The 13,358-nt window shown below is 42.3% G+C and overlaps 1 protein-coding gene across 1 annotated transcript; it reads right to left on the reverse strand.

The window, feature by feature from the left end:
- Positions 1–150: 150 nt before the first annotated feature.
- On the reverse strand, positions 151–9,810 carry LOC111951535 (serine-threonine kinase receptor-associated protein). The gene is made up of 9 exons (XM_023969709.2): positions 9,293–9,810; positions 8,920–9,055; positions 7,405–7,486; positions 7,129–7,201; positions 6,942–7,041; positions 6,458–6,595; positions 6,018–6,154; positions 4,365–4,514; positions 151–962 (listed from the first exon to the last, which is right to left on the reverse strand). Exons 1-9 carry the CDS (start codon positions 9,402–9,404, stop codon positions 895–897), a joined length of 996 nt encoding a protein of 331 aa, XP_023825477.1. The 5' UTR covers positions 9,405–9,810; the 3' UTR covers positions 151–894.
- Positions 9,811–13,358: the final 3,548 nt, after the last annotated feature.

Consider the following 13,358-nt stretch of genomic DNA (forward strand, 5'->3'; position numbering starts at 1 on the left):
TGAAAGCAGACACTATTGGACAAGAGAGGTAACACCGGGCTTTGCCATTGGTCGAGGGTACATGCACATTTTAGGCGTTCATGAGCTACCGAAATGCATAGAAATGATCTATTTTCCCTCTACTTACATTTTCAAGTCATTTGCACAATGCACTGCAAAGCACTATCCTTTAATTGATACAATAACTTATCTTGCTGCAACAAAAAGCTTTTTTTGTGCATAAAAAATAAAATAATGTATGTGTCTCTTTATTTAAACTACATAACTGCAAAGTTGCAACCAAGGACAAAAATACAAAGCAAACAACTTAAGTAATTTTACTCTCTCACCTGTTGGAGAACATTTCTCCATATACTAGTTTAGGGTACAAGTATGGACAAAATACCACTTTTACTGAATTTAAGATAATTTAATTGAGAAAATTAACATAATTTCTCAAAGATAGCATCAGTTTCCCTCCCCCCTGTAACTATGTGTGTATCCCTTATTGGAAAATGAAAATAAATCACAGAGAACCAAATTGCCCCAAAGTCAATACATTTTAAACAAAAATTGCTAATGGGGTCACAGTGTTGAACAGACAGACAGATGAGGGGGGACAGACTGAGCTGATCAGAGAAAGCAGGCAGCGATGAGCCTGATGCTCACAGGTCTACTACTTTTCACTGGAGCCCAATCCTTCTCTCTGTGTGTGTGTTCTAATTACCAATAGAACCCCTTTTGTGTGTCTACATTTGTGTGTTGGGTCTGCCTGAACACGTGTGTAAATCGGGAGCTCAACTCCAGATCAGTTCCCGGTGAAGAGGGGCTCAGGTCCTTGCTGGGGCTTGGTGTTCTGAAGAGACTGGAACACCCTGCTCTTCTCTTCACCTTTCTTTAATCCCCTCCCCTGTCTCAGGCCTTGATCTCAGGAGCAGCAGGAGTGCAGTATATTGTGTCAGAGTTCTCAGACACCAGCTCCTCTGTTGAGGAAAATAACATGACAACTCAATGACATTTGCCTCTAGCTATTAGTGTGACAGATTCATGGTTCGTTCCATTTCGGTTTCCAGCATCTTAACGAAGTCAACCTTATTCTAAAATGTATTTAAAACATTGTCATCAATCTACACACAATATCCCATAATGACAAAGCGAAAACATTTTTTTTTTTTACTAACAGAAATACCATATTTACATAAGTATTCAGACCCTTTGCTATGAAGCTCGAAATTGAGCTCAGGTGCATCCTGTTTCCATTGATACTCAGCACACTGGATGCAGTCTATCACAGTGCCATCCGTTTTGTCACCAAAGCCCCATATACCACCCACCACTGCGACCTGTATGCTCTCGTCGGCTGGCCCTCGCTACATATTTGTCGCCAGACCCACTGGCTCCAGGTCATCTATAATTCTTTGCTAGGTAAAGCTCCGCCTTATCTCAGCTCACTGGTCACCATAACAACACCCACCCGTAGCACGCGCTCCAGCAGGTATATCTCACTGGTCATCCCCAAAGCCAACACCTCCTTTGGCCACCGTTCCTTCCAGTTCCCTGCTGCCAATGACTGGAACGAATTGCAAAAATCGCTGAAGCTGGAGTCTTACATCTCCCTCACTAACGTTAAGCATCAGCTATCTGAGCAGCTGTACACAGCCCATCTGTAAATAGCCCATCCAACTACCTACCTCATCCCCATATTGTTTTTAATTTACCTTTTTTGCACACCAGTATTTCTACTTGCGCATCATCATCTGCACATCTATCACTCCAGTGTTAATTTGCTAAATTGTAATTACTTTGCTACTATGGCCTATTTATTGCCTTACCTCCTTACTCCATTTACATACACTGTATATAGATTTTTCTATTGTGTTATTGACTGTACTTTTGTTTATCCCATGTGTAACTCTTTGTTGTTTGTCGCACTGCTTTGCTTCATCTTGGCCAGGTCGCAGTTGTAAATAGGAACTTGTTCTCAACTGCCCTACCTGGTTAAATAAAGGTGAAATACATAAAATATATATATATAATAATCCTTGAGATGTTGCTACAACTTGATTGGAGTCCACCTGTGGTAAATTCTATTGATTGGACATGATTTGGAAAGGCACATCTGTCTATATACAGTGGGGCAAAAAAGTATTTAGTCAGCCACCAATTGTGCAAGTTCTCCCACTTAAAAAGATGAGAGATGCCTGTAATTTTCATCATAGGTACACTTCAACTATGACAGACAAAATTAGAAGAAAAAAAATCCAGAAAATCACATTGTAGGATTTTTAATGAATTTATTTGCAAATTATGGTGGAAAATAAGTATTTGGTCAATAACAAAAGTTTATCTCAATACTTTGTTATATACCCTTTGTTGGCAATGACAGAGGTCAAACAGAGGTCAAACGTTTTCAAAGTCTTCACAAGGTTTTCACACACTGTTGCTGGTATTTTGGCCCATTCCTCCATGCAGATCTCCTCTAGAGCAGTGATGTTTTGGGCTGTGCTGGGCAACACGGACTTTCAACTCCCTCCAAAGATTTTCTATGGGGTTGAGATCTGGAGACTGGCTAGGCCACTCCAGGACCTTGAAATGCTTCTTACGAAGCCACTCTTCGTTGCCCGGGCGGTGTGTTTGGGATCATTGTCATGCTGAAAGACCCAGCCACATTTCATCTTCAATGCCCTTGCTGATGGAAGGAGGTTTTCACTCAAAATCTCACGATACATGGCCGCCATTCATTCTTTCCTTTACACGGATCAGTCGTCCTGGTCCCTTTGCAGAAAAAACAGCCCAAAGCATGATGTATCCACCCCCATGCTTCACAGTAGGTAGGTGTCTTTGGATGCAACTCAGCATTCTTTGTCCTCCAAAACACGACGAGTTGAGTTTTTACCAAAAAGTTATATTTTTGGTTTCATCTGACCATATGACATTATCCCAATCTTCTTCTGGATCATCCAAATACTCTCTAGCAAACTTCAGACGGGCCTGGACATGTACTGGCTTAAGCAGGGGGACACGTCTGGCACTGCAGGATTTGAGTCCCTGGCGGCGTAGGTGTTTACTGATGGTAGGCTTTGTTACTTTGGTCCCAGCTCTCTGCAGGTCATTCACTAGGTCCCCCCGTGTGGTTCTGGGATTGTTGCTCACCGTTCTTGTGATCATTAAGACCCCACGGGGTGAGATCTTGCGTGGAGCCCCAGATCGAGGGAGATTATCAGTGGTCTTGTATGTCTTCCATTTCCTAATAAATGCTCCCACAGTTGATTTCTTCAAACCAAGCTGCTTACCTATTGCAGATTCAGTCTTCCCAGCCTGGTGCAGGTCTACAATTTTGTTTCTGGTGTCTTTGACAGCTCTTTGGTCTTGGCCATAGTGGAGTTTTGGAGTGTGACTGTTTGAGGTTGTGGACAGGTGTCTTTTATACTGATAACAAGTTCAAACAGGTGCCATTAATACAGGTAACGAGTGGAGGACACAGAGGGCAGCCTCTTAAAGAAGAAGTTACAGGTCTGTGAGAGCCAGAAATCTTGCTTGTTTGTAGGTGACCAAATACTTATTTTCCACCATAATTTGCAAATTAATTAATTAAAAATCCTACAATGTGATTTTCTTTTCTCATTTTGTCTGTCATAGTTGAAGTGTACCTATGATGAAAATTACAGGCCTCTCTCATCTTTTTAAGTGGGAGAACTTGCACAATTGGTGGCTGACTAAATACTTTTTTGCCCCACTAAGATCCCACAGTTGACAGTGCATGTCAGAGTAAAAACCAACCAATGAGGTCAAAGGATTGACCGTAGAGCTCCGAGACAGGATTGTGTAGAGGCAAAGATCTGGGGAAGGGTACCAAAACATTTCTGCAGCATTGAAGGTCCCCAAGAACACAGTGGCCTGCATCATTCTTAAATGGAAGAGGTTTGGAACCACCAAGACTCTTCCTAGAGCTGGCCGCCCGGCCAAACTGAGCAATCAGGGGAGAAGGACCTTAGTTAGGGCGGCGACCAAGAACCAGATGGTCACTCTGACAGAGCTCCAGTGTTCCTCTATGGAGATGGGAGAACCTTCCAGGAGGACAACCATCTCTGCAGCACGCCACCAAATCAGGCCTTTATGGTAAAGTGGCCAGACAGAAGCCACTCCTCAGTAAAAGGCACGACAGCCCACTTGGAGTTTGTCAAAAGGCACCTAAAGGACTCTCAGACCGATGAAAGCAAGATTGAACTCTAAGGCCTTAATGCCAATTGTCACGTCTGGAGGAAACCAGGCACCGCTCATCACATGGCCAATACCATGCCATATTACTTATACCTACCCAGTCATTTCAGATACTAAAGTTTCTAGGAATCCCTATTAATTTGTAATTAAGCATCAAAACTCACCAGGAAGGACACACTTCCACAGGCCATAGGTTTTGCCGACCGCAGTCTGCCACAGCCGGAGCGTACCGTCCTCAGAGCCACTGGCATACAGCTCCCCGTCTGGACTGAACCGCACACAGTGTACTGGCCCAAAGTGGCCCTTGTACGACTCTACAGGAGTGGAGAGAGAGCCACAGCAGTGTTAGACATGACCCTAACCCTAAACATGTCCACACACAGGTTATAAAGCCATACATGTGAGGCAGCCACTATCGTCCAACAGTATACGGTCAATGTCAGCGAGTTGGTTAGGATTGTGAGCATTCTCTTATATACAGCGCATTCGGAAAGTATTCAGACCCGTTGACTTTTTCCACATTTTGTTACGTTACAGCCTTATTCTAAAATGCATTACTTTTTTTCTCATCAATCTACACACAATGACAAAACAGAAATACATGATTTACTTAAAATAGGATTGTGTCGAGGCACAGATCTGGGGAAGGGTAACAAAAAAAATCTGCAGCATTGAAGGTCCCTAAGAACACAGTGGCCTCTATCACTCTTAAATGGAAGAAGTGTGGAACCACCAACACTCTTCCTAGAGCTGGCCGCCTGGCCAAACTGAGCAGTCGGGAGAGAAGGGCCTTGGTCAGGGAGGTGACCAAGAACCTGATGGTCACTCTCCACAGAGGAACTCTGGAGCTCTGTGAGATGGTTGTCATTCTGGAAGGTTCTCCCATCTCTGCAGCACTGCACCAATCAGGCCTTTATGGTAGAGTGGCCAGACGGAAGCCACTGCTCAGTAAAAGGCACATGGCAGCCCGCTTGGAGTTTGCCAAAAGACACCTAAAGGACTCTCACACCATGAGAAACAAGATTCTCTGGTCTGATGAAGCCAAGATTGAACTCTTTGGCCTGAATGCCAAGTGTCACGTCTGTAGGAAACCTGACACCATCCCTACGGTGAAGCATGGTGGTGACAGCATCATGCTGTGGGGATGTTTTTCAGCTGCAGGAACTGGGAGACTAGTCAAGATCGAGGGAAAGTTGAACGGAGAAAAGTACAGAGAGATCCTCGATAAAAACCTGCTCCAGAGCGATCAGGACATCATACTGGGGCGAAGGGTCACCTTCCAACAGGACAACGACCCTAAGTACACAGCCAAAACAACGCAGGAGTGGCTTCAGAACAAGTCTCAATGTCCTTGAGTGGCCCAGCCAGAGCCCAGACTTGAACTGTGCCGCAACGCTCCCCATCCAACCTGACAGAGATTGAGAGGATCTGCAGAGAAGAAATGGGAGAAACTCCCCAAATACAGGTGTGCCAAGCTTGTAGCGTCATACCCAAGAATACGCGAGGCTGTAATCGCTGCCAAAGGTGCTTCAACAAAGTATTGAGTAAAGGGTATACTTATGTAAATGGATATTTATGTGTTTTTCTATTTATTTATAAATGTGCAAAAATTTATAAAAACCTGTTTTTGCTTTGTCATTATGGGCTGTTGTGTAGATTGATGAGGGGAAACAATTTAATACATTTTAGAATGAGGCTGTAACGTAACAAAATGTAGAAAAAGTCAAGAGGTCTGAATACTTTCCGAAGGCACTGCAAATTGGTGTGATTTTATATGACTCCTTGTGAAGTTTTTTGTAGTGTAAGCTGCTGCTTACCCAACTCCTCCTTGGTGCCGTAGTCAAATTTGTAGAGCTTGAAGTCGTCTCCCCCGGCAACAAAGAAGTCCTTATCTGGATGCAGCGAGGCAGAGTGAATGGAGGCAGGGGCATCCACAGTCTTGATCATGTCAAGGCTAGGGAGAAACACAAATCAGAGTAAGGAAACACACACAGCTTTAGCACTAGCCATCACAATCAAATATGAGAGAAATCAAATTATAATGGATGTCATAGACTGTATGCTATGACTGACCCTGAGGATTAGGTTGAAGTAGTCCCTTCCCTAAACCAATGATACAGGGTCAGATATTTTATCAGTCCCCTAATGGTTTAGGCTAGGTTTGGGAGCGGGAAAATCTTATCCTAGATCTGTGGTTAGTGGCAATGTCTACCTCGAGCTATGCCTGAGGACAATGCCTGGGTTTTGTGTATTGTACCTGAGGGCATTGTAGAACGCGATGGTCTTTCCATAGGTGATGACCAAAACCTCTCCGTCAGGGATGTACTCCATGCTGCTGACTGACATGTCGAAGGAGAGCTGCTTCACAACCTCAGTGGAATTCCTGTCCCACAGTCTACACAAGGGAACAGAGTGCGTATATAGCAATACCCATTTTAGATCAATAGATACAGTACCTTCTTGATTGAAAAGTCATCAAGAAATGACAGCAAAAATCGAAGCGAGAGTGACGGCCAGACTCGTATGACCATAGTACGTTAATGACCTTTCAATGTTGATAATGCCACACTGCCCTCCTGTGTTCATAGCGGGCAGAGACTTTTTGCTGCAAAGGAAAATGACTGCAAATCGCTCCAAATGTTCCCAATAGTATATAAGGTGTGTGGTCATCCTATCAGCCTTTTGGCATCATAATAATATCCATGACAAATGTAGAACCAGGTAGATCAAAGAGCACTGACCGTACGGTTTTGTCATCAGCGGCAGAGAGGATCTGTGTGTCGTTGTTACACCACAGGGCTTTCTTTATGGCAGACGTGTGCCCTGTAATCTCTTGCGGTTCTGAGGGAAACAAAACACAATACATATCTAAACAACCAACCAAACGTTGACGCAAACAATTAAACGAGGGGTTGCATTGGTACGAACCTGCTTCCGGTTGGTTGAGGTCGTAGATGCGTATTATCTTATCATTCCCTCCTGTTAACAGACAACTGCTATCCTGTCAGAGAGAAATAGAGGGGGGAAGAAGTTGACTCAAATATCCAATACATGAAAGTCCCATAAGAATATCCCTAGAACAAAAAAGATACGCAAGACATGTAAACAGGTTTACACTGTCATGACAGGGAGCATTTAAGTCCTCAATCTCATACATTTGACACATAAAGTAAAACCCAAATCAGTACCAAGTAATTGTAGTACCTGAGTAAAATTGACTGACTTGACAATGTGCTTGTGTGCCAGCGTGAGGACCTCATCTCCAGTCACGGCATCCCACACCTTCCTGAAGAGCAAATAGATAGTCATCATCAGTATGTCAGCCCAAAAAAATAATACAGTAGCCTAGTTACCACCTGCCAGACATGCGTTTGCTTTCACCAACTCTGTTGTTGAAACGACAAATGAGTTGGCTAAAGCAGACAGACTAGTGCCTAGGCTAGGAGAGTAATAAGCTAATGTCAGAAATCTTGGAGATCTCTCATTGAACAATTTGAAGAATTGGAAGATTTAACACTCATTCTGTTCTGTAGTGCAGTATAGGATTATAGCCTGGTTGTATACTGTATGTGCAGTAGCCAACACTTATTAATCATTTTACCTTTATTTAACTAGGTCAGTTAAGAACAAATTCTTATTTATAATAACGGCCTACACCGGCCAAACCCAGGCGACGTTGGGTCAATTGTGCGCTGCGCTATGGGACTCCCAATCACTGCCAGTTGTGATACAGCCTGGATTCGAACCAGGGTGTCTGTAGTGACGCCTCTAACACTGGGATGCAGTGCCTTAGACCACTGGGCCACTCAGGAGACTTATAGAGCCCACCAGCTTGTAGTCCTAAAAATCTGAAATCGGTTGGCATTTTCTACCTGTGGTTCGTTCACCATTCATATGGGGGAAATTAATGGGAAAAATAATGGTGGTTTGGGATATACGCCAAAAATAAGGTTAACACAGGCTTAGGAGATCTTATATGTTTTGTTCTAGGAGATAATATCAGTCAGTTACCATGACCTTTATGAATTATAAAGCTTATGTGCTCAAAATAAGTACGCTGCTAACAAGTCACTAACTTTTTACTTGTTTGGATTACATAAATGCTTCATAATTATCTCATAAGCCCTTGTTTACCGCAGACCTTATTTTCGGCGTTTATCCACCTAAAAACATGAATTTCCCCATAGGCGTTGGCCAATGAGCCATGGCAAAGTTAACCTCCGTTATAGCCCGCAAACTCTAGTCGGCATTCTGCCTTCTCCTTACAGTTTTCAGCCAACAGCTGCGCCCACAACTGGCGAGTTAATCTACACACAAGTGTTTGGAGAATGCTAGATAGCCAATTAGTACAGGTGGTCGCTGCTTCTCTTCCATCCGTTTCCCATAAGCAAGCGCTGTAACATGGGAATATGGCCGTGCAGCGACACTAACCCTATCAAGGTGTATCAATTTAACTTTTTGTATTTTGAAAACTATTTCTTGCTGATATGAAAGTTAAGGTCCCTGTTCTTCCAAAACCGTACCGCAAGCGACACGTGTTAATGTTCAGATTGAGCGTGGCTGCTCTTAACAAAACGCCTTCGTCCAATGACTCCTATGTGTAATGGAGTCATGATCAAGGGCTAGCCTCCATTACAAAAAGACACCATTACTATTGCTCTCTATATTGTTGTCATAACATGGTCATGGCCAGGCTATGTTGTAGGCCTAAATACATACGCAGTGAAGTCTGCAGCAGCAGTGGCTGCCTTGGTGGCTTCATTATTCAGAGTGGCCCCCCAGACAGCACCCTTGTGACCCAGGAACGTTCCGATCCAATCCCCTGTGTCTCCCTGGCGCAACATGGGTTTGCCATCTACAAGAAGGAACATTAATAAGCGGTTAGTACATTCACAAGTGGTTAGACAACTACAGTACCTCCAACTGTAGCACATACATAAGTGAAATAGTCTGATGATCATTTTCAAAATACATCTATTCAATTCCCTTGTGTGATGGAACTTTGTTTACCTCTACTTCACATTCAATATTTTCTAAACAATGATCTATGGTTATCTATTACAACAAGGACTATCTAGCAAATATGTCTTACCTTTGCAGGCACTGATGAGAAAATACCCGTATGGGGTGATTCCACTGAAGGCTAGATCCACCACAGGTCTTGTGTGGCCAGAGCAGGTGAGTGGTGTCTGTCTCATTGCCATGCTCACCTTTGTTTCAGACTGACTTGCTAGTAAACAATACAAACTGTTAAATAATATCACCAAAAGTATGGAGCTAGTTAATGAATATAAATGACAGCTTGCAACTGGCTAGCTAATGTATGGAATGAGATTGCTAAAACTCTGGCTCGTGCTGAATAGCTAACGTTAGCTTCCAATGGAACCAAAGTTAGCTTGACAGACATTAGCTAGCCAACGATTCAAGATAGTTTGAAGATAACGCAACCACCGTTAACTAGATTTTATGAAAAAAAGAGAAGGAATTAAGCGAAGATATTGATGTTTCAGTGAAGGCAAAGGGCTTCTCTCCCAGCTAGGAAAGAGCGCTAATAGCTACAATATTGCAACTAACTAGCAACGTGCAGTAAGCGGCCTTAGGTATTTAAAAAACATTGTAAATATAGAAATACTTCCGGTATCATGAACGCTGACGTAATTTTCTAAATAAAAGTCCCAGATCTAAGTTAATGGTCAAGACTTAAGATCATTGCTGGTACAATGAAATCATCTATAATTTTGCACTTTGTCAAATATTTTAAACGTGTCCACCAACTTTTTCGAATAATATTTGATTAATTACATTTAGACTCCAAATGATTGATCATCCTGTCTGTATTTATCGGTATCATTAAGACTCATATTTTAACGTGCTCCATTGAATATTATAATATTGTAAAATTTACAGAACTTTTTGAGGGGACATGTGTAAATCTAGAGCATCAGGAGTGTGAGGGGTACAATTTGTGCAAAGAAAGCTCTTAGAGCTCTATGATGTTGAAAATAACATGTAGACTTGTCTTAGATGGGTTTGCCACACACAGATTGTACATGAAACGTAGAGGTAGAAAGAGGATTAAGGCCCCCAGGGTTCTAGTCTAGAAGCACACTTTCCACCAGTGGTGGGAAAAGTACCCAATTATTATACTTGAGTAAAAGTAAAGATACCTTAATAAAAAATGACTCAATAAAAAGTGAAAGTCACCCAGTAAAATACTACTTGAGTAAAGGTTTTAAAGTATTTGGTTTTAAATATCAACAGTAAATGTAATTGAGAAAATATACTTAAGTATCAAAAATGAAAGCAAAAATAGAAATAATTTCTAATTCCTTATATTAAGCAAACCAGATGGTATAATTTTTTATTATTCATGCATAGCCAGTGGCATTCTCCAACACTCAGACATCATTTACAAACGAAGCATGTGTTTAGTGAGTCCGCCAGATCAGAGGCGGCAAGGATGACCAGGGATGTTCTCTTGATAAGTGTGTGACCATTTTCTTGTCCTGTTAATCATAAAAAATGTAACCAGTACTTTTGGGTGTAAAGTAAAAGTTTTCAAAAATATAAATAGTAAAGTAAAGTACAGATACCCTAAAAAACAACTTAAGTAGTACTTACAGTAAATTGAGATAGCTATGTACACTATCGGACAAAAGTTTTCGAACACCTACTCATTCAAGGGTTTTGCTTTATTTTTACTATTTTCTACATTGTAGAATAATAATGAAGACATCAAAACTATGAAATAACACATATAGAATCATGTAGTAACCAAAAAAGTGTTAAAAAATCTAAATATATTTTATATTTGAGATTCTTTAAATAGCCACCTATTGCCTTGATGACAGCTTTACACACTCTTGGCATTCTCTCAACCAGCTTCATGAGGTAGTCACCTGGAATGTATTTCAATTAACAGGTGTGCCTTCTTAAAAGTGAATTTGTGGGATTTCTTTCCTTCTTAATGCGTTTGAGCCAATCAGTTGTGTTGTGACAAGGTAGGGGGGTATACAGAAGATAGAGACCTATTTGGTAAAAGACCAAGTCCATATTATGGCAAGAAAAGCTCAAATAAGCAAAGAGAAACGACAGTCCATCATTGCTTTAGGACGTGAAGGTCAATTAATCTGAAAAATGTCAAGAACTTTAAAAGTTTCTTCAAGTGCAGTCGCAAAAACCATCAAGCACTATGATGAAACTGGCTCAAACTGGCTCTCATGAGGACTGCCATGGTCGAATTGCTGCAAAGAAACCACTACTAAAGGACACCAATAAGAAGAAGAGACTTGCTTGGGCCAAGAAACACGAGCAATGGACATTAGACAGGTGGAAATTTGTCCTTTGGTTTGGAGTCCAAATTGGAGATTTTTGGTTCCAACCTCTGTGTCTTTGTGAGACGCGGTGTGGGTGAATGGATGATCTCTGCATGTGTATTTCCCACCGTAAGCATGGAGGAGGAGGTGTGATGGTGTGGGGGTGCTTAGCTGGTGACTGTCTGTGATTTATTTAGAATTCAAGGCACACTTAACCATCATGGCTACCAAAGCATTCGGCAGCAATACGCCATCCCATCTGGTTTGGGCTTAGTGGGACTATCATTTGTTTTTCAACAGGACAATGACCCAACACACCTCCAGGCTGTGTAAGGGCTATTTTACCAAGAAGGAGAGTGATGGAGTGCTGCATCAGATGACCTGGCCTCCACAATCCCCAGACCTCAACCAAATTGAGATGGTTTGAGATGAGTCAGACTGCAGAGTGAAAGAAAAGCAGCCAACAAGTGCTCAGCATATGTGGGAACTCCTTCAAGACTGTTTGAAAAGCATTTCAGGTGAAGCTGGTTGAGAGAATGCCAAGTGTGCAAAGCTGTCATCAAGGCAAAGGGTGGCTATTTGCAGAATCTGAAATATAAAATAGATTTGGATTTGTTTAACACTTTTTTTGGTTACTACATGATTCCATATGAGTTATTTCAAAGTTTTGATGCCTTTGCTATTATTCTACAATGTAGAAAATAGAAAAAATACAGAAAAATCCTTGAATGAGTCGGTGTTCTCAAACTTTTGACCGGTAGTGTATAGGTAGAGGTAAAGTGACAAGGCAACAGGATAGATAAGACAGTAGCCGCAGCATATGTGGTGAGTGTGAAAATGTGTGTGTGTGAGTGTGTGTGTGGCGTCAGTATGCATTTGTGTGTGTGTGTGTGTGTGTGTGTGTGTGTGTGTGTGTGTGTGTGTGTGTGTGTGTGTGTGTGTGTGTGTGTGTGTGTGTCAGTGTTTGGGTAGTCCAGTGGGTCCAAGAGAGTTAGTGCAAAAAGGGGTCAATGCAGGCAGTCCGGGTAGCCATTTGATTAGCTATTTAGCAGTCTTGTTTAGCAGTCTATTGGCTTGGGGGTAGAAGCTGTTCATGGTCCTGTTGTTTTCAGACTTGGTGCACTGGTACCGCTTGCCATGTGGTGGTAGAGAGAACATATGGCTTTGGCAATTTTTTGGGGCCTTCCTCTGACATTGCCTGGTATAGAGGTCCTGGATGGCAGGGAACTTGGCCTCAGTGATGTACTGGGCCGTATTCATCACCCTCTGTAGAGCCTTGCAGTCGGGTGCCTTACAGTTGATGTACCAAGACCTGATGCAGCCAGTCAAGATGCTCTCAATGGTGCAGCTGTAGAACTTTTTGAGGATCTGAGGGCCCATGCCAAATCTTTTCAGACTCCTGGGGGAGAAGAGGTGCTGTCGTGCACTCTTCACAACTGTGTGGGTGTGTGTGGACCATGTTAATTCCTTAGTGATGTGGATACCGAGGAACTTAAAGCTCTCGACCCATTCCACTGTAGCTCCAAAGAATGTGGATGGGGGCATGCTCGCTCGTCCGTTTCCTGTAGTTCACGATCAGCTACTTTCTCTTGCTGATGTTGAGGACACTTTCGGTATTGCAGTTTAACTATAGCCCGGCCCAGGAAGACAATTCCCATAGACATGGAGACACTTTAATCATCATTTTATGCACAAAACATCCATTGAATTATTCAAATAATAATTGTTGCAGATGCCAATAATTTTTTCATCCCCCACAGTCAAAGATATTAAAGGGATAATTCACCCAAATTACAAAATGTCATATTGGGTTTACTTCCATGTAAGCAGTCTAAGGATTGA

Source organism: Salvelinus sp. IW2-2015, linkage group LG24 (assembly GCF_002910315.2).
Source record: "Salvelinus sp. IW2-2015 linkage group LG24, ASM291031v2, whole genome shotgun sequence".
Lineage (NCBI taxonomy): Eukaryota > Metazoa > Chordata > Actinopteri > Salmoniformes > Salmonidae > Salvelinus > Salvelinus sp. IW2-2015.

Excerpts from the sequence above, each read along its gene's own strand:
- LOC111951535 (XM_023969709.2), bottom strand. The coding sequence starts at position 9,404 with ATGGCAATGAGACAGACACCACTCACCTGCTCTGGCCACACAAGACCT. Across the intron at positions 7,487-8,919 it reads GCTGCTGCAGACTTCACTGC|GAAGGTGTGGGATGCCGTGA; the intron begins GTATGTATTTAG and ends TTTGCTCTTCAG. Across the intron at positions 7,042-7,128 it reads CCTCAACCAACCGGAAGCAG|AACCGCAAGAGATTACAGGG; the intron begins GTTCGTACCAAT and ends TGTTTCCCTCAG.